The following is a 27,957-nucleotide window of genomic DNA, read 5'->3' on the forward strand; positions in this document are numbered from 1 at the left end:
TTCTATCTCTAATTATTTTTATACCGAGTGCTTCCGCTTATTTTGTGAAAATGCAACTGATGTGTGATGAGAGTCAGTAATGATTGCCTGGAGGTGGCTTTTGAGTATTGTGCTCTCATTGATCTACTTGTATCTGTGTTCTTGTTTGCTTGTATGTATTCAATGTTATTTATTTGTTTTCATGACAAGATCGTTCTGGTCAGTCCACTGCAGTTTTACGCACTTTTTTTGAATTAATTGCAAATTTTTATTTTCTTTAAGTACAATAAAAATTAATGTATTTCTATTACATTAGTTTTGCTTCACTGTTGTTGAGCATCAGATCGCTAACATTACAGCAGGGAAAAGGTGCATATACTTTCGCCTTAAAGGTGCATATACGTTCGCCTCACGTCAACGACGCTGTCGCTTCCTTGCGGTGATTATTAATTACTGGACCTCTTCTCACTCTTGTGTAGAAATCTGCTCTGTCGGTTTTGTTTGCCATCCAGTATCCACAGAAAACAAGCAGCTATCATCGTTCGCATCGGCGGTGTTTGCGTGCGTGTTTCTTGGGAAGATATCGCAATTGAACTGTGCGCATTTTATTTTTATTGAATATTCAATCCAACGAACGACACGTTTAACTGGGATGACTAAAAGATAAGAAGTCCACGTAGCTTTCTGTAACTACTTGCATGTTTTTTGTCACATGTTTTAACGAACTATACTTTCGTCAGAATTTTGATTTTTTAAAAGGTATATATTGAGAATATACGATTCAACTCGGCCAAAAATTTTTTTAACAAGAAGTTAGTCGGAGTAGCATGCAATTTTTATACGCGAAACAAATTTTGTACAGATGACAAACAAACAATCCTTTTTCGCAGAAGAAAACAGGCGTTGATTCTTCCTTGAAGATACACCTAAAATGAAAATGTTGAATCGGTACAGCACTGATCCTAAATGATGAAGATAATAACAGAAATAATTTTAACAATTAAATTTTTTTAATATAAATTTTGATGACGTTGATGCTGGAGTCATTAATAACGGCTAATACAGATAAATCCGTGAGATAACCTGAAGTATAAGACAAAAAAAATTAATTATTAATTGAACATATAACAGATCATATTAACAAATCATGTTACTGTTACGTTTTAACAAATTTTTTTCAATTTTTAATATTTTATTAAAAGTTCCAATAGATTGCGTATAAAATAAATGCATTGATTAAAATCCGGCTTAACTTTTAATATTTATCTTAATCTATGGTGTTGTTCTTAATTATCGCTACCGTTTTAAAGTTATTAATCTTGAAATTGGTTATTTTTTAGTTTGAATGATATTTTTATTTGATATATGGTCTTATTAAATTTATATATTTACATTTATTCTTAAAAACATTTAATTAGTTTTATTTAAGTGCTTTTGTAAACTCATCAGAAGTCCTCAGCTAACCTACCCTACTACTCCTACTACCATCACTGTCAAGTCAATGATGCAGAGTGACGGAGGCGGTCCGGATGATGGAGGATCAGAATCGTTTTCCTGGTTCATGTACCTCTTGAACGAAAATTTAATTGAGGAACATCTTGAGAAGTTGAATTCTGGTTAGTGTGTAATACTGTAATTGGTAGACTTGTAAGTAATAAGACTAGATTATCATTTAGCATTATTCATTTTTGTAAGAGAGTTGAAAAAAAGTGTTACTTGTTACATAATAAATAATTATAACATTATCACTGTAATACTTCTTCTTACTTAGCTAATAAAAGTGTTACATAATATTACACTGTAATTTGTAATATATAAGAATATATCACATCTAATATTCTAATCTAATATATACATCTAATTTTTTAGTGCCAGTTAACAGTTATCGTTGTGTTTATAAACATACAATACAAGTTCATTCTTTAAATTACTGATTTAGTGAGTTATGTTAAATTTAAATTTTCAATTTAATTAATTGATTTTTTTCAATAGAACGCCAAGCAGTGAATCTTATATCAATCTTCCTCTACCAGGCCGAAGTAGCAGCCAGCAATCTTAAAGAACTTAATGAAGAAAGTCATCTTGAGAATGCTAAAAAATTAGGCAATTTTTTTTAAATTCTCTTTTTCCTGATTCATAGCCGCATCATTTTATTTATCTTTATTTATTATTACAAATTGTTTACCTACTTTAATTTAGAAAAATAATTTGCATTTGCTTTTAGTTGAATATTTTTCAAATTTATTTAAAAAAATCATTCATATCAAAATTATAAACAAAGTTATTTATTCATTCTCGCCCTGTCATGTGTTTTAGGGGATAATGTGGAAAATAACAAAATAAGATGCCTGAAAATGCTTGCTTTGAAGGCTGCCTCACATCTGAATTGGAATCTGGAATACCTCCATAAAAAGTTAGTATACTCAAGTTTTCTGATTTGTATAAATTTTTTTCTTTTTAGCGGTTTGTTGAAGCATTTCTCTGAGGTTTCAACCATAGCTAATGCATATGCACATTAATCGATACACCACGCAAACACACACACATGTTGTGTGCGCTATAGGTGAGGATTTCCCTGTATTCAAACCCAGTATCTACAAATAGGCAATGCCAGATACCTTAACAATTACACCATCCATTCCACCTTATCTATTATTATTAGTTGGTTATAATTTTTTATAAAATTTGAGAAAATTGACATGAATTTTTCTCAATGATTCATTTTCAACTGATAAATCATTCATTTTATAATTATTTTTACTATTGTGAATAATTATTTTAAATATTTTTTTGTAAAAAAATACTAATTTTATAAATTATTTAATCACAAATGAAAATTCTTCCAGTTTGTCACCAGGCTTCATGCACAGCCTGCTCGTGGAATGGATCCGACTGACATGTGACAAGGATCTCCACAGGCTTCCATTGGCCGAGATTGATGTCAACAACTTGTTTCCACAGACCATCATAGCATTAGCTTCCTACTACTGCTGGTTAGTTTTTGTATGAAATTTTGTTTGTTTGTTTTCAAACTATGTACTCAAATTATTTGATGTTTGTTTATAGTTATAAATTTGTTTATGTATGCATGCTGTATGTAGTTATAGCATTTGTTTGGTTTTTTAACATTTTTTGTCAAATTTTTTTACATTATTTTTTATAAGTTGATAATTTTTTGGCAAATCTTTTTAAATGTTTATGGTATTTTTTTTTTATTAATTATTTTGTAATTAAATATTGATACTATCGTGTCAATAATTTCTAAACTTCACGATAAAATGTAAATTAAACATTCGATGTTGTTCGTTTGAACAGGTGCTTGAAATTCCTGGTCGAGGATCGATTCCCTGTCAAACCTCCAAAAGTTCCACACGTTCAAATGTTAGATTTTCAATATTTCCTTTTTTTATTGCTATTTTTTTTGCTTCCTTTCTGTCTAATCTGTTTGTTACTGATTAACATTGTTTGAAGGTAATTAGCTCGTTGGGTAATGTGTGTATACATGTTGTGTACATATACAAATTCACGCACGTTTGTGCACACACACACCACACACACACACACATATATATATATATATATATACATACACACACACATATAAACACACATACGCACAAATAAATATTGCTCTGCTGGAACAAATACATATATACACACATCTTATATATATATATATCACCTTATATATACAATGACACATGCACACAAAGAAACATGCACATTACACATATAGACCAGGCTTGTTGGATCCAAGCTTGCAGACAGCAGTAACTAAAGAGATGGTCATGAAAATTGTAAGCAATTCATTATTTCATTCCATTCTTATTTCATTTTTGTATTCCAGTAAAGATTTAAACAAAATTATATTATCTTTTTGTAAATTTAATTTATAAAATGTTTAAATAACAAGTGCAATAACATAATGATTACAACGATCATACTAACATTGTACGTGAGGGATGAAATTGAACGTATGTACCATTGATGATTGTTTGAAATAGTTGCAGGATAATGAAGATAATGTGGTTGATGTTCTGGCTTCCATGCTAAGCAACAGAAATGTTTCAGGCATGTTACCCATCATGAAGAGTATCTCAATGAAGCCGTCAAACAACAGCAACAAAGATGTCATACTTAGCTGCAATAGTAGCGCTAAGAATGGCAACAAAATCGCTAGCTGTGATTGGTCCATGTGTAAAGTCGTCTCAACCAATGAAATTCATTGTCAGGTATATTTATGAGGAGGATGATGATGATTACGATGATAACGGTTGTGGTGATTGTGATGATAATGATTGTGATTAGGTGTTGATGATGACGACGACGATGATGATGATGATGGGTGGGTGGGTAAGCTTTCAAAAATGATATTGATGTATATTTTTTTTAGTTTAAGCTGGTCATCAACTCTCACTGATTCACATTAATTTGTTCATTTCTTGAAACTAGAAATAAAAATCTCATATTTACCATTAATTAATTTCAACTTAATTACTCGCAATTAATAAATAAATAATTAATAAATTAAATAATTAAATAAATCAACGAATAAATAAATAAATAATTTTATCTGGTGGTTGGGTGCTAACAATAGATACAGTACGCCCTTGGTGGCTGGTACTTTATGAAGAGGAGGTATGATAAGGCCCTGACCTCTTTTGAACAGTGCAACAGGCTTCAACTACTGGTCTGTCTGTCTGTTTGGAGCTTATTGTCGTGTGTCATTGTTTTGTTGTGGTTGATGTTGTTGCTGCGTTGTTTTTTGTTGTGGTGGTCGTGTGTTTTTGTTTGTTTGGCTCTGTTATATATGTATTTTTTGATATCATTGTTTAAAAATCACGTTTCATTTATGCTGCTTTCCATTATTTCACCACTCAGCACAACTTTCGTTAAGGTTTAAGTATTGGTCTTTTCTTTCGATCATTTCTCATGTAAGAATATCATTTATTTTTAACAACTATAGATCAGTGATCCAATTTTCATGACCATCAATTCTGCCAAATGTTCTGGATATTTGAAAGCTTGCTCAGGTTTGTGCATAGATATGTTTGCGTACATTCTGACAGCATCCATACCGCCTACACTCTCTCATTCACTCATACTATACTCATCCCTTACATACGTCATTACGCATTTATATACATCATTTTATACATCTGCATCCACTGCATCCATATACATCCACTTTGTATACAGACACTTATACATATTTTGTATTTTGTTAGCTGTTGAATTGTATAACATAACATGGCATGACATGGCATAACGTAACAGGTATCGTGGGAAAGTCGCCACTTACTTTGATGAAACCAACAATCCAGGAAGGAGTGCAAGAGTGTTTGAAGAATAATATGCAGGTTGATTGTTTGATTGGTTGGTTGGTTGGTTGATTGATTGATTGATTGATTGATTGTGTGATTGATTGATTTATTGATTGATTAATTTTTTGATTAATTGATTGATTAATTAATTTTGGTTATGTGATTGGTTGTGTAACTGACAAGCCAACCAACCAACGTAGTTGGTCGATTCAATGGTTGCTATAGGCTATTGATTGGTTACTCAGTTAAATCGTTATGCTATTCATCAAAAAATTGAGCACCTGACTGAACAAACATTTGAATAAATTGAAATATTTTGAATTAATTGAAATAATTTGAATAAACATTCGATTGAATAAATCGAATTCAAAAAATTCTCATCATTGTCGGTTGGATTTGTTAAAAGGGATTGACAGCATTGCTGGTAGAAGACCTCATACTTCAACAACTTACAAGCAGTTTCAGGTTGTCTCTTGAGGATTGGGCCTTGGCCGCTCAAAGGTTGGTTTGCTGGTTGGTTGGCTGGTTGGTTGGTTGGTTGGTTGGTTGGCTGGTTGGTTGGTTGGTTGTTAGAGGATATCAGTCGGTTGATTGGTTAATTTCTGATTGAGTGAGTGATTGATTGGTTGATTAGTTTGATGACTGATTATTGGTCGATGCGGATTGATTGTTAAATTGTCTGAAGAGTTTGTCGATTAGTTTTGCCAAAATTTATTTGTGACCAGTTGATTAATGAGGCATGCAAACGTGGGGCTAGCTGATAAATTGGATGATTGATTGGCAATTTTAATTCTACCTATTGGTTGACTGTTTTATGCCTCGATCAATCAAGCCATTCGATGGAATTTATAATTAATATAATATTATTAATAATTAAAATATATTTAATAATTTTATGTGTGTAGTTGAAAATTGTGCGCGTGTTAACATCAACAGATCGGACAGTCTGTATGAAGAGGTCCTGGTCTGCAATACAATTCGGCGGATCATGTATGGCAAGGTCGTTGCCTTTCAGTTCATCCGGATTATCAACTATACTGATGGCCTTGTCGAGTTTTTTCTCAAGGTTGCTGCTGCTGCCGCTGGTGGCTGTGGTGGTTGTGGCGATGATGACTAGATAGATTGTGATAATGATGAGAGTGATGGTGCAATAAGTTGTGGTGTTGTATTTTTCTTTTTGGTGATATTGCAAGAATTATGATCAGATGGAAGATGTTGTTGTGTAGGGAATGATGGTGACTTTTGGCTCTGTTTCACAAATTCAAGGGTGTTGATGGTGTTTGTGTTGCATTGTATTGTAATGATATGATGTGATATGATATGATATGATATGATATATGATATATGATATGATGTTATGTGATATGATATACGATACGATATGATATATGATACGATACGGTATGATATGATATGTTGATTTCTACAAAATTCAACAGGTCTGTAGCAGCGTGGCTTTTAGAGTTGCGCCACGTCAAAAGGAGTATTTGAAACTTTTTCTCAAGTAAACTAGCCCCTTGATACAGTTGTGGATTTTGTTGTAGCTCATGTGGCTGTCGTAAATGTAGATGCAGTAGCAGTTGTAGTAGTTGTGGTTGATGTAGATGCACTTGTAGTTGTTGTGGTTGTTGTAGTAGTTGTTGTTTGAAGTCTATATTTGTATCTTTCTGTTTTTTAATTGCTGTAGTTTCAATATCGACGGGATCATTTGTATTAGTATCATCGTTTATGATACAATTATTATCATTTATATCATCTACGATACAGAACCTTGTATCATCTCTACCATTCCCTATTGTTATCATGCTTACCACATCATTATCGCTATCTTTATCATTGCTATAACCATCCTGATTATCACTATTACATTAGTATCATTACATTACATTACACGCTATGAAGGTATCTATGCGTCAGTACCTTTCCACAACTCAACTTCATACAACGCCTGATGAAGACTCACCTTTCTGGACTGTTCACAAAAGAAGAACTGGTTTTGTTATCATCGTCTTCATCTTCACCGTCATCTTTATCAGCAACAAATACAACAACATCTACAACAACAGCAACAGCAGCAACAACAACATTATCATCGACGTCATCACATCCTTCGTCATCATCACCATCATCATCGTCGTCGTCACCATCGTTTATTTGCATTGATACCGGTGAGTTGCATCTGCTTAAATTGTTCTTAAGTTTTTTTCTATACATTCATTGTCCATCATTATTCATTTATTATTAATTCATTATCATATTTCTGTCGGCATCATCATCTGCTGGAAATTATGAAATATTTTGATGACAATCATCATTTTTGGTGATCTAATTTAATCATGCTGATGTTGACATCTGTCTGTCTATTTATTATTTCTTCCATCTCAAACACACAAACAAACAAACAAACAAGCTAAACACAACAATTTTTACATACAGACAAACAAACAAACGAACAACACAAAAACGCAAACAAACAACCCCAGATGATGACAGCTTAAGGACAAGCAACCTAGAGCAGAAGCTGCTGATGACCTATGACCCGACACACATTCATGACCTCATCCTCAAGTTGCAGAGGCTTGACGTCGTAACTCTCACCGATAAGGTTGTTATCATTTCATCATCATCGTCATTTTGGAAGTTGAAAATGTGGTGATGAGAATTGTAAAGGTTAAACGTGAGCCAACGACATGTTAATAAACAGCACGACACAACGTACACAATTACATACAGCATACAAAATACACAAAACATAAGCTCACGCACAACACACACTATCACGTACAACATACACGATCACACACGAAACATACACTACCACGTACAACATACACGATCACACACAACATACACGATCACACACGAAACATACACAACCACACAGTGGAGACTAACAAATGATATACAACTTGTCCTTATGTCTTCGAGGACAACAATGAATCAATCAACATTCACTATCACACTCGTTCACATCCTCATCGCTAAGGCCAGATCATGTCTAGAGTCTAAAGTTGGTTTTGTTAGTGAGATGGATGTTTGTCCGATGGTGAAAACGCCATTCATTAATTTTTTTTGTTCGTTCAGTGTTCATTAATTCTTTTTTATCTTCGTTCGTCTATTCATTTTTTCATTCATATATTCATCATTCATTTTTTACTTTCTCATTCCATTCATTCATTCATTCATTCATTCATTCATTCATTCATTCATTCATTCATTCATTCATTCATTCATTCATTCATTCATTCATTCATTCATCCATCCATTTATCCATTCATTCATTCATCTATCCATTCATTCATCCATCCATTCATTCATTTATTTATTCATTCATTCATTCATCCATTCATTCATTTATTTATTCATTCATTCATTCATTCATTCATTGATGCCGTGCAGATGTACAACAAAGCTGACGAACTTCTAGCGTATGCCAGCAACAAATTGAAATATACAACCATGTTCAAAGTTGTCAAGTTGTTGAAGTGGGAGGTTCTCAGGGCTGACCTCACGAGGGTCATTGATAGGTCAAAGGTCAAACATTTTCTACATTAAAATTTTTCATTATAGTGTTAATTTTAAAATTAATTAAAGTAAAAGTTGTATAATTAAATTTGTTAATTAGTGCTTTTTAATTGAATGCAGAATACGAAGCAATCAACAACGACATCAACAGGCGATCAATGTGATGCAGATTCAACTGAACTCTTCAAAAGATGTCATAGCTGTATTATGTCTCTTCATATTGAACCTGGTTGGTTGGTTAATTGGCTTGTCGGTTGGCTTGTTGGTTGGTTGGTTGGCTGGCTTATTGGTTTGGTTGGCTGATTTGTTGGCTTATTGATTGGTTGGCTTATTGATTGGCCGGTGAATTGTTTACAAATTTTTGCCTGTTTGTATATCAGCTATATAAATGAATGAATAAATGGATGAACGAGCAAATAAATGAATGAATGAATGGATGAACAAACGAATGATCTATAAATAAATGAATGAATGAATGAGCAGAAAATTTACAAGCAAGTGCTGATCTAGTGTGTATGTCAGTAACTCATCTGCTGAACGGTGAACAATGGGACCAGCTTGTCAGTGTGGACATCAGCAACGCCATCGTACAGGTTACTCTATCATTATCTTCCCGTATTCCTGTCTCATACTTCTGATTATAACAGTTATACACGGATGTACAATTTATAAATAACATGGAAACATTATGTTATATTTGTAGTTCGGACAAATGGTGGCTAGGTTGTGCAAGGAACTGCCATACATCAAATCTGCTCGAGTTCTTGCTAAAAATTTTCTTGATACTGGTTTCTACTTGTTTTTTTTTTCATTTGTAGACATAACAGTTCACATGACTGAGTGAGAGATTGTGTGAATGTGTTTATGTAATTTTTTTTGCCGATGTTTTGAACTTTTTCAAGAAATCTTTCGTTTATATTTGTTTTAAGAATTGTAAGTGAAATAATAATGACGAAATTGTGGATCCTTTTCAATTAAATTAAATTTATTCATCTCAATATTAAACCAGATTAACAATCAAATATAAATTTTAATTATTTTTATCCCTAGTTCATGGCCAACGCGCCAAATCTTACTTAACTACTAATTCCAAATAATTATTGTCAACAAATAACTGATCACTAACATAAACACAAACACAACACAGTTGCCCCAATCTTTTCAACAACATCTGCCAGCAAGTCACGACTGAGTAACGCCATCTCTTATGACTGGCTAATGACTTTCATCTCACAGATATATGTCTGTTTGCTTTCAAAAAATTTGTTTTTATCATGCATCCGTCATTATTCTTTTCATCATTTGCGATCATCATTTTTTGTCATTATTATTATCATTCACATCATCATTGCCATCATCATCAACTACATCATCATCGCCATCTCTGTCATCGTCATCATCTACATCACCACCGCCAGAATGATACAGTGCTATCACTGTTGATATCCTGCCTGACGAAACTCTACAAGTTGTCTGATGATGACGTAGCTGATGAAATATTCAGCAGCCATCTCGTCTTCTGGCCCACTGCTATCAATAAGTCAGTTCTGGATTTTTTTATATAAAAGTTTTGTTTTGGGGTTTTCAAGTTAACGTCTTTTACAATTTTTTGAAAAAGTTTCTTTGCAGATGAATATAGAAAGCATCACAATTCATTTAATATTTTTTTAAATTGTGTGTTCCTTTATTATGTAATGAATGTGTTACAAATTTACGCAAATTCATTCTTCTCGGTAGCAAACTGATGTCGCTTACTGATTGAAATAAAAATCAACTTTTAGGATGGAATTACACATTTTTTGCCTAACAGTAATTTTGCAGGGGGGAAAGATAAATTAAACCAATTTAAAAAAATCTAAATATTCATAATTTCCATTTGCCTGACCATTCATCTCGAGGTGTTTGATGGACAAGGAGCAGTTGCTTGATTCTGTCTTTTGCATCTTGGATCACTCATTGGCAATAAACAACCAGCAGACATCCTGGCTTAGAACACAAGCCGACTTATCATTTGGTTAATGGCCAGTTCTTCGTTTATTTGTCTTTTCAATTGATAATGTGTATGGAGTAATTAAAAAAATTTTCGTTGTATAAATATTTATTTATGTTTAGTCAATTCTACTGAATTTTGGTCTTTATTATTTGACACTTTATTAAACTGCTTATTTAGTTTTAACCCGGTTTTTGGCATCATCAGCATTTTGTGATTTGGTAACTTTGTCATTATTGTCACGAGACGAACTTGATAAATTTTTGAAACGCGGTTTTTTACGCATTCTAAACACGTCAATAGCCTATAATTTATCATAATTTTTTCATTTATAAATTATCAATTAAAAAATTTTGAATTCAACATTTTGCACGTGCCAACCGAACAGCCTTGAAGCATTACTGGTCCTGTATGAAGTTCTTCATGCATCTCGGTGTCGTCGCCACTGATTACTTCTCGGAACCTCTCACGAAGAATGTCTATGACGATCAGGTTTCTTTCTTACGTAAAGTATACACACACCAAGTCTGGCTGTGCTACATATCTCCATAAACATTTTTTGCCACTTCTTACTGTTTATTATAAATATATGCGTCCATATTTTATTGCTACTACTGTATTAAAGCTAGCAGCTAAAGATGTTTTAGAGTTTATAAATCAATGAAAACATGACTTTGGGATAATGATTCATCAATATACTGACAAGTGTCACATTTTAAAACGTTGCAGGTCTACAAGAAAATGATCCATTCGTGCATTCAACTGAATCTACACACTCAAGTTTGGCTCCATTTTTTAAAATTAATTCTTTTTTCAATTGCACTATGGCTTAAGCGAATAATGTTGAGGATTGGTGTCGTCAATTTTTTCATTGTAGAACACTAAAATTTAAACTGTTTACCTCTACACTGGCTTATTATTTACATGCGCCATGTGGTTTTTATAGTTGTTGTTACTTAGTGAGCCATGTATCTTTTCGTATTCGTACATATTCATGTCATAATCATTATAATCATAATGTTTGTGCATTTTGCTTACGTGATAACAACATTTGGGGTCTCGTGGCTGAGTGGTTAGCGTGTCTGTCTACCACTCCCACGACCTGGGTTCGAATTATGCAGTTTCTACAGGTTCATCCGGGTAGCCGATTCCCGGTCAACCCAGCCGTCCATCCTTTCGAGGTTGGTAAATGGGTTGACGACGTAAGTTGTCGCATGTTGGCCGGCGAGATGGCTCAGTGGTTCGAATGCAGGCTGAGTCAAACATCTCACTGGCTATCATATACTCAGCATATATGATGCAGTGCTTGCGCGTGCACATAAATACATGTGTATGTCGTATGAAAAGGATAAACAGCCTTTGTGGCGAAGATGGCTGCTTCATATCAATGGTTGAAGATATGAAGAACATAATAAAGATATATAGATAATATATCTGTAACATTGTAAGTAGTTCTGCGTATGTCAGAGCTGCAATGATAAAGACTAAAAAAAAAATTGAAAATTTATAAACATCTGATGCAGGCAGCTGTCTTGTGTCAATTCTTGGAGGACGTGGATTATCCAACTGCCTTCAAATGTTTGCAAGAGCGAGGAACGTGCTTCGACGCTATGGACGCTTACTACAGATGCATCTGGGATGTCACCATGCTCGAATACATCATCAGTCAGTAGTTCCGTCGTTATATTTTGCCACTGTTGCATACATGCTAACATTCTTTCACGACGTAGCTCTTAAATGTTAAGAGATAATAAAATTTATTTTTTCATAGCCAAGATTGTTTATTTTTTTCCTCATTCTGTTTAGATATGCATCACAGGAAGGGAGAAATTGAAAAGAGAAATTTCGCAGTAAGTTTTATTTAAATCATTTTCAATTTATTTTAATAAAAATATTTATAAAATGTTAAAACTTCGTTTACATCAATTAATCTGTTTTATTGAGAATGCAAGTGTTATCTGAAATGTTCAGGTCCACCTGGTTGGAAAGCTGGAAATGAACAGCAACAACAGAGCCGATGTGCAGTACGAACTGTCGAAAATGAAGAAGGCTCAGTTCATGCGCATCCTCTGCCAGCAGTTCCTCGTCAAAACTTTCAATGAAGACTCAACACCTACCTTACTACATTAATTGATTAATTAAATAAATATTTAATCTTAAAAATCGATTGACAATCAAATAATTACCGATCTGATCATGTAACTAATACATGTTCGCTAAGACCTTATCACTACTGATCGATTTATTATACAAATCTGTGAAGAAATGAACAGTTGCGCCATCGAATTGTGACTGTCAATGATTAGACTGCAATTTCATAGACAAACATGTAAAATCCGTTCCATAAATTTAAAAACATGTGACCGAATAACTTTTATTTCATGGCTAACATTCAACTTTTTAGTTTCTTTTTCCTGTGATTTCTTTGAATTAAAACGACAATGTAAGTAAACTCAACCGCGCAATAAGGTTTTATTAGTCAACTTGAATTAGCATTGAGATAGTTGTATGTAAGTTGCTTAGGTGAAAGTTCAGAGTTCAGTGATAACTTATTTCCAGGATTGGTTGACGAAGATGAATTCGATGTTGGATAGTCGAGAGAAAAACGATTATAAATATTTTATACATTTATTTGTCTTCATTGTATTGTTTCATATTTTAAAATTAAAAAAAATTAAACAAATTGATCTAGGACATAACTAGTGTTTGTAAAACAAAGATGCATTATTAAAATAAATTTATCATTGAATAAGTTTGAATGAAGATATTTTGAAACTTGTAATCAATTCGTATAAGCAAATTATCCACTGTAGCCACAAATATAAAAATGTTACAATTCATCTAAAATTCATCTAAAAAGGTACACAAATATAAAATTTACAAGTAAATATAATGAATAATGCATGCATAAACAAAACAATCTAGGCCTTATTAAAAAAACATTTAAAAATGATTAGTTTTTCATCAGTAGGTTAGATTTATATGCATGGCTGACAGGATATGGAAAGAATCCTTCTATTGATTTCAGAAAGGATATTGCTGTTGTGGATATCTTTATCCTTACAATTCTTGCCTCCATTCACTGAAACTCTGGTGTCACTGGTGGACTGGCTTGAGTTTGATGTCGTTGTCGTTGCTGTAGTTGTTGTGGATGACTCCTCTTTTATGTTTGTTAGATTCAAGTTAGGTTTAGATTTTTCATCTTTTACTGAGCTTGCTCCTGTCGGTGATGTTGAGTTTGGCTTTTCATCGTATGCCTTAGGGGAGTTACCTATGTTTTGTATAGTGTTAATTAACACAGGAAAATTATTGTATTCATATCTTTGTTTATTTTACCATAATTTAAGCAACACAATTAAACAATTTTTAAATGTCATTTGAACTGACTGAATTCAATTTTTTTAACTTGTAGGATCACATTCAAAAAAATAATGAACTGTATAAACCTTGGTCTCTAGACTTTTCAAACTCTTTTGATTCAGGTTCATCAGGAAATTTTCTCACTAAAGTCTTTTTTCTCTGTTGTGAAAAAAATGCTTCACTATATAAAATATTATTATTATAAATTGTTAATAATAAATGTAAAAAATAAAACAATATTTTCTAAGAAATAAAATCAGCATTGGAAAAGATTAATATATAATATTAACACACAATTCTGATTTTAATCTAAAAAACAATAAATAATATTAAACATTTTTTTATCAATATATCAACCGTTTAAAATAAATTCCTTTGTATTTTCAACATCAAATGATTGATATTTATCATTTATCACCTCTTGCCATAAAGTTAAAGTTAGACCAACCTTTTTGATAGTTGTGTTGTATTCAGTTGAATCAAAGAAGTGAGGTTTCTCTCGACATCTTCTCCTAGTTCTATTTTCAATGGCCGACTTGTTTGGTGATGTTGATTCATTAGAAGTGCCTGCCAATATTTAATAAAATATAAATTGAACATAGTTGTTATTCTGGAAGCTTGTACCATAAACATTTTAATTTCCCCAAACATCATAAATAATATACTACAGGCAAGTGTATGTCATATCTTATTGTCACTTACATCCGATGGGAGCATCTGTCAAAAATTGATTGCTGGTAACTTATGTCCAACTTGTCCATTGTAGGATAAATTTACGTTTTTCATGCAGTATTTATATATAGTGTTTGCTTATCATTTTGTAAAAAATCAGATGATTTACAATTTTTTTCCATAGAAAATTTAATTAATTTAGTTAGGTTTAAAAAACGTTTTTACTTGGTGTGGTAGTTGTACTTGCAGTTAGGTTTTCTACTTCTCTGACAAATTTGAAACCACATTCTGAGCAGGATTTACGGGCTGACGGAACCTTTGTTTGCAATTTATTTATTAATTAATAAATTAATTGAAATTTTTAAATTTAAAAAAATAAAATGAGATCATTAGTCGTCAGTTTCGCCTAACACTCGACTTACATGCTTGAGACATTGTGAACATTCTTTTGTTATTTTTCTCCCTTTGTTCATGGTAACAAAATAGTAATTTAGTTTATTAAGAGTTTTATATAGTAGTCTTTGCAATTAAAACGTAGCGATAATACAAAACACAAAATTTGTTTACATTGAGTAAACAAACAAAAACAAATAACTTTAGCGAAAAACTCGCCGAGTAGCATTATCTTTCTAGTACCTACTTTTGGCCATTTAGATGTTATGAAATATTGAGTTAATTATGCAAATATTTGTGAAAAGAGGCTTTGTCTGTTGGAGATGGTTCAAAAGTGGTGACGCAAGGCTGATAAAATATTTATTACTACCAACGAGCTGCTTGCGATAAATACTTACTGATGCACTCATCACTCACAAAAAAAGAACTATAGACATGTTTGAAACGTAAGCTTCCTATTTGTTTTCAGCGAATGAAGATTTGTTGAGTTTCAATATTTTCATAACTAAACTATTTTTTTGTTGACTGATGTAGGTGTCATCATAATAGAAAAAAAATGATTCAGGTACACGTATATCAATATGAACAGTTTAGCCATTTTTCACATCAGCAAAAACGCCAACTTCTAAAAAATTCAGTGAATTTAAATAAAGTGAAAATAAGTAATGGGCGATAGTAACAAAAAAAGCAGAGTGCATTTTAGCGTATATCACAATTGTATCATGCCATAAAACACTTCATTTTTCACAGTTTAGACTCGTGTTGCAAAGGTCCAGGTTTTTAAAGCAATGTTTATTTCACATTGAAACGTTCATCTTATAATTGTAAACGAAATGATTTTAGCGATAATGAAAGTTTATAAAAATAATTTATGGGTTAGCGAATGTAGCAACAGCAAGTCTCAAATTATCAAAACATTCAAGTCAGTCAGTCTGTTGTACGTGTAAACAAACTTCCAGCGATCTCTTGGAAATCTCAGTCGGCAAGAAAACATATTTGTTTGTATGTAGCTCATTTTATCCTATTATGTTGCTAAAAAAATAAATTATCTTTTCTTAAATTTGTTAAAATGACAAAATAAATTAAGGACCTTAATTTAAATACATGATTTTGACGAAAATTTAAATACATGATTTTGACGAAAATTTAAATACTATCTGCAAACAACGCTGAAGGATCTTTGAAAACACAACTATGAAACTTTACAAACTAAAATATTTCCCGTTTCAAACTGACGTTAAGTCAAATATAGAACGAATATTGTTCGCTTGATCACACTGAAATTAGTTTTATTGAGTGAAACATTCCGAAAATATCAAGAGAAAAAATAAAGTGTCTTTTTAAGGTGTTGACTGTTTCTTTTTACAAACGAACAAGCAAACCATTAAAACAAACACGTGTACTAAGAAAAAGTACTTTTCGAAGAGGAAATATTATTATTATTATTATTATTATGATAAAAAATATATTAAATTAAAATTATTGAAAAAGATGTTGAGCTAGTAAGGAAAGGATGAACTATTTCTCCACACACACACCACACACACACACGCACACCACACACACACACACACATACGCACGCACACGCACACAAACAAACGCATCTCAATATTATAAATCACCATCCCAAGAATTTTTTAGAAGATCTCGCCTGCCTTTCATTTCAAAACAAAAATACAGCAATACCACATATCAATCCAATACACCGTTATAGATTAATGGCTACGGTGTATATGAACGAAATAATTTAATTTAATTATGTTCCTACAATCATTTTACACATTTATTATTAAATTATTATTAATTATATTAACATTTCAAAATATGCTAACTATAAATTATTTATAAATAGATACAGAGAACAAATTGCGCATTGCCTAAAACGCACGTTTCGCCGTATCACACGGAGAACTGACTTCGGAGGCAGAAGTCTTCCACTACAGCTCATAACAAAAAGGATTTATTGATATTTCATAACAGATAAACAAACACACACACTTACACAAACACACACACTCACACTCACACAAATGCTCACGCAAAATCACACATATATTTTTAATTGGTTACTACTATTGTTGTTGTTTTATTGTAGTTTATGTTATTAGTGAAACAATGTTCGTGTTTTTTTTTATGTTTGTTTCGTTTACAAAATAAAAATTTCTTACACAAGTCAACTAATTTCTGAAGAAATGGCAAAAATAATATTTATAGGTTTATAAATAAGCATGGAATTTCAAGTAACAAGATATTTGAATGTCTGCTATGCTATTGATCTTATGAGAGTGAATCATTTTTTGCATCTACCATAATTCTTTTTAGAAATATATCTTTTATATATATACATGAGTGATGCAATTAACGATTGCTATTTATACTGTATTTCATTGTATTGTATCATAACGACAACAACAATCTTTACAACGTTCATGCCCTGACAATCACTCTTTTTGTATTACTCTACTTAATTTTATTTTCGCTAGTATTAAATTTCATATTCCTTTGTAGGTCACATCCTGTTGTTTTTCCTTGCGTCATCAGTGCCGGTGCGTGTGTGCGTGCGTGTGTGCGTGTCCAAATTGATTGGAGTCTAATAAGAACAGAAACCTATGAGGATATGCGTATACTACTACTTGTGTGTTATGTATACATTTGTGTATACAAATTGATTGTGTGATATTATATATATATATATATATATGTATATACATATATATATATATATATACATATATACATATATACATATATATGTGTGTGCGTATGGGCGCGCGCGGGTACACGTTTGTATGTTTATGCATGTTTATAGTAATAACAAACTGATGCATGACAAATAAGCTCTACTGTATATAACTGTTTTTATGCGTAAAATTTTTTACGTAAAAAACGGAAGTTTACATTTTTGTTTATGTTGTACAAAAATGTACAAATGTACAAAATGTGTAAAAATGTACAAATATATATATACATACATGTTCACTCAAACACACACTCATATATGTATATTGTATATAATATATATAGTAGAAAAATTATATATATATATATATATATTATAGTTATATATCATTTATTTATATATTAACATAATATAATTGTTTTTACCAAATGATCAATTTAAATATGTTCATGTATTATATCTTCATAAGTATCTTTTAAAATCATCGTTAGTTGTTATAAGAAAAACAAGACATACATCAGAACTTTATAGTCGACCATTTTGTACCGTCTTATTTTCACGATCTATTTTCGTTCATGGTGTTAAGCTATGGACATTGTTAAATGCCGGTTTTAAATTATCATCGATCGACTTTAACTAATTTATAAAACTTATTGCTCCATTAATAGTTAACGATTATTTTTATATCTTTTGTAATTGTTCGTTTTATAGTTTTGGTCCGGTCTGTTACAACTAATTAGTTGAAGTTATTTTAAAGGTTTCTTAGTTATATTTGATTATGTGAACAGTATATGTTTGATTATCTTTTTTTTGTATTTTCTGTTATGGCAGCCCAATAAGCTCTTTTTCGGGTCACCAGTTTTTTTTATTTGCAAACATATACCCATACTATATATATATATATTATAGATCTAGAAGTTGGTATACGTACAAACCTCTACATACAGAGAGATAAATAACAATATCTTGCATCAATGCTCAATTGCTTAGCTTCAAAACGGGTTGTTGTTTTCTAGCAATTGCTTGTGTATGTATGTATTTGTTTGCATGTGTATGTATGTGTATGTAAGTGTAAAGTATGTATTTAGTGTTCTAGATGGTCGGATGTTCAACTGTTTGTTTTTTTTTCATCATCTTTTACCCACAAAACAAATTCCTCTATATAATTTTTGCAATATTGCTTAGCTCAGTAGCTGTTCTCCATCATCTTCATCCCCATCATTTCCTTCAACATCTCGCAAACTTCTCTGCACTCTCTTTTCTTTCTCTTTCTCCTTATCTCACTTTTCCTTATTTGTTTATGTTTTGTAGAAAAATTTGATAAAAAAGTTTGAGTTTAATTCAATTAAAGACGTAAACACACGCAGTAGTACAGGCTTGCAGTTTATTGAAATACCCACCTGGCATTTTTATTTCTAAATTTGGTTATTTTGGTTTTTTACTGGAGATTCATTTTACGTTTATTTGCATCAATTAAAACACCTACACACAAACTTCTAGTAAAATTTGCATTTACTGATAAACATGTAGCAATCATTCACTTAAGTTATTGAGCATTTAAAACATTGGTTTAATTGACATGTTTTCAGCTAATTAAAATTAATACCAAATAACGCAATTAATATCTACACCTAACACATTCTAATTTATTTTGGCTGAATAACCAAATTAATACTTTTTTTAGAGACATCAAAAACCTTATCAACAGCTAAAAATACCCCAAGATCACCAGTATCATTCCGCTTGATGTCTTATCATCGGATCATCGCCATTCCCTTCATTGCCTAATACAATTACTTCATATTAGTTTTCTACACTTGGAGCTAATGAGATAGTGAATATTTTCTGCATATAATAACGTACATACTTTTGCACTTACATACACAACACACACACGTAACATAGGGTTATACATACGTGTTAAATATATTAAGCAATAGGAATTAACAATAATGTGAAGAATAATAAAATAATAATAAAAAGAATAAAATACTGTTAAGAAGAAAAAAATAAGAAGAAAAATTTCATGTGCACCGCAGGCATCAACCAGCTTATAGCAAATATAACGAAGCCATTTCGTTATCTATCTTGAATTTACATTTGTTACATTTTTCGATCGGCGGCACTTGGGTTTCGCGCTGAGGGTTTTTAGCGTCTGCTTCGAAACTTTGCGATTGTTGAGTTTGTTAATTCGTTTGAAAATAATATTTCAATTCTTATAAATTTTTGAAGTTCTTGCGGATTCGTAACAATTCAAGATGTCTCGCATTTCAAGAAGAATCGTCAAACGGTAGGATGCGTTCGTGTGGTTGATTTATGTGACGTTTAATTTATTTGTTACAGTTTACATCTAGTCAATAATTATACATCAGTTTGTTGTGAAAATGTTAAAAGTGCCAGATTTTAAGAGCATTGATTGACATTCAAATGTCTGAGGTGAGTGTCATTGAAACGTTCTTCCCTTGCAGATCAACGATCGACGACGACGACGATTACGGCGGCTCCTCCATTCTGAGGACACTCCCACTCGGAAGTCTTGCAACTATCAGCGCACCATCAGCTGCATCGGCTACTCTCGTTGGCGGCAGCAACTACACCGTCCACCGTGGTCTCTCGCCTACCACTGCCAACAGGATTCAAGTCTCTATTTTATTTAACTTTTCAACAGTAATCTCAACAGAACATTTCTAAAAACGTATTTTTTATTATTAATCAAACACCAGTTGAACACTTGAAACTGAAAACTGCAAAATTATTTTTTTTATAGTTTAAAAAAAATAATGTACGTATTAAATGACAATCATAGAATCGTGTCTTGGAATTGGAAGAAGCTCTTGAAGCGGAGAGAGCAACGAGTCTTAGAGTATGTTTTTTAAAAATTTAATTACAATTAAAAAATCAATCTCACACAAATTGATTTCACCTAATTATCTTAGAAATTCATATTTGAAAATCTTGTAATTTTCTTGAACCAATGACGATAAATTTTGTTTTTTCTAACTTAAATTAAAACCGAGAGAGTTCACTTGAAAGTTAAATCAGACGTCACTCATTGAATGATTACTTCAACAAAAAATTATTTTTCGTTCCATGACGTATGAAGTATGACAGACAAATCGCCGATCTAAACCTCCAACTTGTTGCCGCGCAAGAAAAAGTTGACGAAGCAGATAATGAAATTCAAGCTCAGGTTTATCCACTTGAGATATTAATTTTACCCCATGTAAAGTAATTACCCTAAAAAAATTAGTTGCACATATTTTTCAATTTATTTTATTAGTAAAATTCATCAATTGTCAGTTTCATTGATGCGATACACGTTGAAGTAAATGTTTCACGCAATGCAATCAATCAGATGGACGCGAACCGCAGAGGAGAGGCAGATTACTTGAAGTTGAAGAAGGATTACGATACTCTGCTGGCCAACCACGACGCCTCTGAAGCTAACTTGAAGAAGAAATTTTCTGAAATCATCAAAGATCTGGAAGATCAGCTCGACAGATTGAGGCAACAAAAATCAAAGTCAGATTTTGAACGAAATATTACATTTAATTAGAAAAAATTGCTTTATTACAGAAGAATAAACAGTAGAATAAAAAATTAATAACTATTTCTGGAGTATACGCAGACTGTATTTATAGAAAACATACATATTTGTAATAAGACTGTTATGTTTAAAAATTTAATAACTTTAAAAATTTTAAATCGATAAACGCTTCATAAAAATAAATTAAAATTCAAGACTGGACAAAGAGAAGCAGTCGTTTGTCATCGAAATTGAAAACTTGAACACCACCCTCGACCAGGCTGGAAAAAATAACGTGAGCATTGCATGACGCATGGTGCATGATGCATGGTGCATGATGCATGGTGCACGATGCATGCTTCATGGTGCAGGAATAATAATAATAATTAACACAGACAATGAACAATATTAAAGACGATGTTAAGTAATTTGATTGGACTTTAAGCAATAATTCATTGGTTGGATTGATTAATAATTCAAAACCACCTATTGCTATTAACATAATGTTTAACTTAACATTTATAACAGGTTTATGCCGATCAAAAACTTCGTGACTTAGAGGAACAAATGAAGAAATTGAACGCAAAAGTTGGAGACCTGACCAAACAAAACGCTGAACTTTTGGCTTTCAAGAACAAACTGAGCCAAGAAAATGGCGACTTGCTCAAGACAGTCCATGATTATGAAACTAAGTTTGGCATCTTGTCAAGCAGCAAGACTCAAATTCAGACTCATTTGGAAGAGCTCAAATCAAAATACGATGACGAGTTGAGAGTAAGTTCATTTTTATACTGATTTCTGCTGTTTCGTGGTTTTTGTTTTGTTTTTTTTCATTAATCCACTTCAAAAAATAAAATTTATTTGCTAAAGTTCATTTCGATAAACAAACAAACAATATAGAGCAAAGGTTTGACTGGTGATCAATTGAACCAAGCTCAAAGTGAACTGGATCGTGTAGTTGCTTTGTATGAAGAGGAGCTGGAGGCCGCTGATGGCTTGAGAGGACAAGTGGCAAGACTGCAGGCCGAGTACCTCACCCTAAAATCAAAATATGACAAAGATATGGCTGCTCGTGGCGACGAAGTAGAAGAATTGAGGTTTTTTTTAAAAGCAATTCTAGTAAATTGTTAAGCTAGTAACAAATAATTGTCGTCGTATGTGTCCAAAACTTTGCTGATTTCCTGATGATAAGCTGTTCAAAATATGTTGAGTAATACATTAACCAGATTAATTACAACAAATAATTTTGTGTACATTTATCTACTTGTGTATATGTACTTGTTAAAAGGCGCAAGCTCAACGCCAGAGTTGCCGAATTAGAAAGTGAACTTGAAAACTTCCGATCTCGCAACTCAAAATTGGAAAAAGATAAAAGCAAATTGGGATTGGAGATAAAAGATTACAGTTTGCAGTTGGAAGATGTCAGTACATTTCAACCATTTTACAATACCAAATTATATTGTGAGAGTGAATTGAATGCAAATGCATTATAAAACATGTTTCCGCTTCCACAACCAGGCGAACAATGTCATCCAAGATCACATGAAAAGAGCGAAACAGTTGGAACATTTGGCAACCGACCTCCAGAAGAGGAGTGATGAACTGAGCAGTGAGCTGCAGAGAGCCAACCTTGATTTATCAAATGCTAATGCGGAAGTTGCTCGTTTGAAGGCTCTAGCCGGTGATTTGCAGGACAAGATTGATGCTTTGACTAGAGAAAACGCTAAATTAACAGGTACGCCAAAAGTTAAATTAAATGTTTTGAAGCAATTCAACATTTGATTTAACAAATTTAATAAATTCTGATGTATGGGCAAAAATTCATTTACATTACAAGATGCAAACCGCGAACATGATAGCAGCATCAAGGAATTGAATCGTAACGTGCAGGAACTGACTATCATTCGCAGCGAGTTGACAGGAGAGAGAGACAATCTGCTCAGTCAACTGCAAGATCTCAAAGACGAGTACCAAGTCAGTTCATTTCATTTTCAATTTTTGCTTTTTTCATTTTTCTGCAGTTTATCTTCATGATTAAAAAAAAACAGTCAAAATTGGTCCAACCATATTGTAAAATTTACTTTTGTTTTGAAACTGTTTTAAAGTTGGTTTTGGGTAAACTGGATTCAGCTGGAGGAGCTGCAAACCAAATCCGTATTGATCTGGAGAATAAGTTGAAAGACAGAGACGCGGAACTTGAAGCTATCAAGTAATTTACATAAACGGTCAACATTTTTTTTCTTAAACATGTTTACTAAAAGTATACATTTAAAAAACATAGGCACAGAAGCCAAACAACAATCACGGAGCTGCAAACAACTTTGGTTGATTTAGAAAACAAGTTGAAGAACGAAGGAAGTCGCTTGAAGAAGAAGCATGCTCAAGAAATACAGGAGTACCAAATCCAGTTGGACGCTTTGCAGAGAGCCAACATTGAATTTGAAAAGGCAAAGAAAGGAGCATACAACAAAATCAGAGTGCGTTTCTTTCCTAGATAAAAATTTTCAACATGTTCTTGGTTTTGTGTATTTCATATCAATGTGATATTTTTTTCGGTTTGAAGGAACTCGAATCTGCCTTAGAAATTGAAAGAAAAGGAGCTCGTGATGCGAAAGATGCTGCTGCCAATTTAGAACGTAAAGTGGCCACTCTCCTTGCTGAACTTGATGACCTCAGAAGCTTATATGACGCCGTTAGTTTTTCAGTTTGAATAAAAATATTTTTGTTAAGTTACGTAGATGATGCATTATTGGTTCCAGTCAGAAAAGGCACGCAGAAAGTTGGAGGCCGATAACTCAGAGTCTTCCCAGCATATGACTGAAATCAACGTCACCATCAGCAACTTGCAGAATGATAGGAAGAGACTTGAAGCTGATCTGGCCGGATATGAACACAGGTAGTACTTTGAAATAGTTTTACCAACACATTGCCCATAGAAATGGCAACTTTGAACGTAAAAATATTTTTAATTATTAATCAATAAAAAAATCAAATCTACAAAAAAAGATATTTTAACAAGAATTAAATCATGAAAAACTTTAATTGTAGATTTGCTGATGCTGATAGCTCCCGTCGTGCAGCTGAAGATAGAGCTGACAAGTTGTCGGCTGAATTGGCTCGCATTAGTGAGCAGCTGAAAAGTGAACAGAGTGCTGCCACCTCTTTGCAGGCTGTCAACAAGCAGCTGGAAGTTCAAGTCAGAGAGCTCTCAATTCATCTGGAAGACCTGGAAGCTTCAAGAGATGGAAGAAAGGCTCTCTCGCAATACAAATCCAAAGTTTGTTATAAATAATTTTTTAGTAACCAAAAATAGTGACAGACAAACTCTATCGTCTAAAAATTATTTTTTTTGAAATTTATTTTAAAGATTGCTGACTTGGAAAGAGATTTGGATGCTGAACAAAGAAGAGGAAAGGAGGCTATGAATGAAGTGCAAAAATTGAAACGCCAACTGCAAGACACCAGGGTTCAAGCAGAAAGAGACCACCTCTTAGTTATTGAATATGCTGACAACATCAACAACTGGCAAGCCAAATTCAACGCTCTGAAAAGTCAACTTGAGCAGAATGTTTGTTTTAAAATTAGCTAGTTCAAATGTTCTAGTTATTTCATGTTAATAATCATTCGCACCTCATTAAATTTAGTTTATCTGAAATGTTTTGATCGAAATGTTAAAAATCAATTTCTATAAACCAAAATTTAGGAAGAAGTCCTGACTATTACACTGAACAAATATCGTAAAGTGCAAGCCGAATTGGAAGATGCCCAACACAGAGCAGATCGCGCAGAAGCCCAAAACGCCGCCACAGTCCGCCACCACACCACCATCATCGGGGGTGCGCCTCCATTGGGGATGCCAGGTTTGGGTCGCACCAGAGCCATGTCCGTCACTAAGGAAGTGACTTCAAGATTCATCCGATAGATGTCAGACCTGCAAACGTTAACTTCGTCAAATATTTGAGACTTTCTCTTGCTTAAAGGTGAAAATCCGTTTTTGCAAACATTATTTATGTAATAGCAAGCACATTAGTTGATAAGAATTTAATAATTTTTTCAACATAGCTTTTTAACTTGATCGATTTTATTGATAAATGAAGATAAATTAAATTCTTTTTCAGAACATCACTGAAGATCTGCATTTAATAAAAACTATTATTTTATTATTATGGTTCTCGTTTCGATTAAAATATATTTTTATATGCAAAATGTTTTGCTTTTGCTGAAAGGTGACGACCAAAAACATAGTGCTATAAACTGCTCAAAATGATAATATAATGGAAGAACATAAGTGATTAGAATTTCTAAATTTTTATAAAAAATTACATATGTTTAAAAAAAACCTGCGTTTCAAAATTGAAAATCATGGTTCAAACCAAATCTAAATTGACAAGTGAAATAGGCCTGGGCCCAATAATATACAAAAGTCTAATTAGAATATCAGAATAATATGGTGCTGTGGGATGGTGTTTTATAATTTGGATTGCAGTGATAAAAATTACAGCAACTAGTACTGTGACGTAATTAAACGCCTTTTTGGCTTAAAATATAAAAAACCTACACAATTAAAGCGACAAACTACTTAACTTTATTCTTGCGATGGCCCCTATCAATAGGTACTTGTTATGAAGTTATCAAAGCAGATAAAGTCAGTCAATGTGATTTTTAAATACGATATATTTTTCAAGTAGATTTGTTAAATCTCTGTGTGGAGATCATGAACTGAATAGACAAACAGTTTGGTTCAAGACAAATAGTTTTAATTTGTTTGATACACAAAATATTTGTGTATGATGAATTGGCAAAGGTGGCATTCGCGTCTGATTATATGTAATCATCCAAATGAAATCTTCATAAAAATTGAATTAAAATAAAACATTTGACCTGAATAGTAATCTGAAAGCGTTCGCTTCATTGTATTTCATTTGCTCTCTTTATTCTACATATATGGCTCTCGCAAATCACCTAAATCTAATGGTGAATGTATGACGTCATTGCTCTACTAGCTTCCTGTTTATAACAGGAATAACAAGAAAGGGCAATCAATATAAAAACAAGGTGTGGTGGTTTGGATTTTTACATTTTCTAATCTTATTTGGTAACTTCTGAGTTCAGACTTTGTTGGAAAGAACGAGTGTCTTGGTTTAAAATATAACCTAAAATGTTATATATGCTGATTTTTTTTTAAAGAATATAAATAATGAATGTACAGCTTACTTCAATGCCAATCTTGATCTTGATTCTAAGAATAGATTATAATGGGAAGAAAAGGAAGGACTCCGCTAAAATGCCATCGTTGGCTTTTGTTTAAAGTAACTTTTCTACTAAGAACCAATGTTAAATAGCGATCTTCAAACATCGATCCAGGTTCAGTGAATAAACATAAATTTATTTTGTAAACAAATGATCGCACTAATCAGTCAGGTATGGATGTAGCTAAAAACGCGACGTTCGTTCAGAATGAAATTCCTTCGAACGCAAAAAGTAGCAGCATCACAGAACCACCCCCACCCGGTAATCATCCACTTCAGCCTCCACAAACAGCTGATCATCCTGATCATCAACAACATCAAATACAACACCAACAGCGAAACGAAATTAGTAACAAATTAGTAGATTTCTCGAAGGTTAGGATCTTTAAGATAATTGTCATCGGTGATTCAAACGTTGGGAAAACTTGTTTAACCTATCGATTCTGTGAGGGAAAATTCCCTGAGAAGAGCGAAGCTACCATTGGTGTTGATTTCAGAGAGAAAACCGTCACCATTGGGCAGGATGTTTTGAAAGTTTGTTTTAGAATCTCTGATGTTTCTTAATTATTATTAAATTTTATTTTTTATAGTATACAAGTCATTCTATTTAATTGATAGTTTTATGTCTTACTTACTTGAAGTATATTTTAAATATTATTTTCATCATGATCATATAAATCTTTTTATTTAATATTAATTTATTTAGAAAAGTAAAATATAAATTGTTATTGATTTTATTTTATTGACAGCTTCAAATATGGGATACAGCAGGACAGGAAAGATTTAGACGAAGCATGGTTCAGCACTATTACAGAAATGCACATGCAGTCGTGTTCGTTTACGACGTAACTCGTATGAGCACATTTGAAAACTTGACTGTTTGGATGGATGAGTGTCTTGCAAATGGTGTCAACTTAGATGTTCCTAAAATTGTCATTGGCAATAAATGTGATGCAGAGAAACAAATTGTTCTCACTAGTTTAGCTCAACGATTTGCTGACGGGCGTCAGATGCCATTGTTTGAAACTTCAGCTAAAGATAATTCCAAAGCTGATCATGTCGAGTCGATTTTTTTAACATTAGCCCACAAACTTCACAGTTCCAAACCAATGTTTCTGACATCATCTTCTGGTGATGCTTTAAAATTGAAACCCCCGAAAGAAAATGAGGCAGGATATTGTTGGTGTTGATTGGTTGCACCAATAAGCTTACCAAGTATCACAATTCACAGTAAATAACACTGCATGTTGTTGTCTA

At 32.6% G+C, this 27,957-nt stretch overlaps 5 protein-coding genes across 5 annotated transcripts; 4 read left to right on the forward strand and 1 right to left on the reverse strand.

Moving 5' to 3' along the window:
* Window positions 1-66: 66 nt before the first annotated feature.
* HELRODRAFT_170872 (hypothetical protein) lies at window positions 67-8,858 on the forward strand (the record flags this gene model as incomplete). Its single annotated transcript, XM_009016695.1, has 16 exons — window positions 67-198; window positions 739-791; window positions 1,429-1,595; window positions 1,972-2,055; window positions 2,296-2,392; window positions 2,826-2,972; window positions 3,295-3,360; window positions 3,716-3,776; window positions 3,990-4,211; window positions 4,577-4,669; window positions 4,946-5,012; window positions 6,209-6,369; window positions 7,206-7,296; window positions 7,787-7,908; window positions 8,188-8,313; window positions 8,703-8,858. The coding sequence occupies 16 exons, from the start codon at window positions 67-69 to the stop codon at window positions 8,856-8,858; spliced, it is 1,845 nt and encodes a 614-aa protein (XP_009014943.1).
* A 1,875-nt stretch (window positions 8,859-10,733) lies between these two features.
* On the forward strand, window positions 10,734-12,948 carry HELRODRAFT_76904 (hypothetical protein; the record flags this gene model as incomplete). Its single annotated transcript, XM_009016696.1, has 6 exons — window positions 10,734-10,842; window positions 11,207-11,310; window positions 11,548-11,598; window positions 12,342-12,483; window positions 12,625-12,668; window positions 12,790-12,948. The coding sequence occupies 6 exons, from the start codon at window positions 10,734-10,736 to the stop codon at window positions 12,946-12,948; spliced, it is 609 nt and encodes a 202-aa protein (XP_009014944.1).
* Window positions 12,949-13,796: 848 nt separating this feature from the next.
* Window positions 13,797-15,323, reverse strand: HELRODRAFT_170874 (hypothetical protein; the record flags this gene model as incomplete). Its single annotated transcript, XM_009016697.1, has 5 exons — window positions 13,797-14,089; window positions 14,265-14,337; window positions 14,627-14,745; window positions 15,076-15,166; window positions 15,273-15,323. 5 exons carry the CDS (start codon window positions 15,321-15,323, stop codon window positions 13,797-13,799), a joined length of 627 nt encoding a protein of 208 aa, XP_009014945.1.
* Window positions 15,324-20,352: 5,029 nt separating this feature from the next.
* HELRODRAFT_170875 (hypothetical protein) lies at window positions 20,353-25,373 on the forward strand (the record flags this gene model as incomplete). The annotated part of the gene is made up of 16 exons (XM_009016698.1): window positions 20,353-20,565; window positions 20,732-20,788; window positions 21,029-21,115; window positions 21,281-21,447; window positions 21,668-21,746; window positions 21,980-22,225; window positions 22,352-22,548; window positions 22,740-22,872; window positions 22,970-23,197; window positions 23,473-23,660; window positions 23,733-23,928; window positions 24,015-24,143; window positions 24,211-24,347; window positions 24,500-24,728; window positions 24,819-25,019; window positions 25,155-25,373. 16 exons carry the CDS (start codon window positions 20,353-20,355, stop codon window positions 25,371-25,373), a joined length of 2,706 nt encoding a protein of 901 aa, XP_009014946.1.
* A 1,501-nt stretch (window positions 25,374-26,874) lies between these two features.
* On the forward strand, window positions 26,875-27,890 carry HELRODRAFT_77097 (hypothetical protein; the record flags this gene model as incomplete). Its single annotated transcript, XM_009016699.1, has 2 exons — window positions 26,875-27,234; window positions 27,450-27,890. 2 exons carry the CDS (start codon window positions 26,875-26,877, stop codon window positions 27,888-27,890), a joined length of 801 nt encoding a protein of 266 aa, XP_009014947.1.
* Window positions 27,891-27,957: the final 67 nt, after the last annotated feature.

The sequence above is a fragment of the Helobdella robusta genome, assembly GCF_000326865.2.
Source record: "Helobdella robusta unplaced genomic scaffold HELROscaffold_19, whole genome shotgun sequence".
Classification (NCBI taxonomy): Eukaryota; Metazoa; Annelida; class Clitellata; order Rhynchobdellida; family Glossiphoniidae; genus Helobdella; species Helobdella robusta.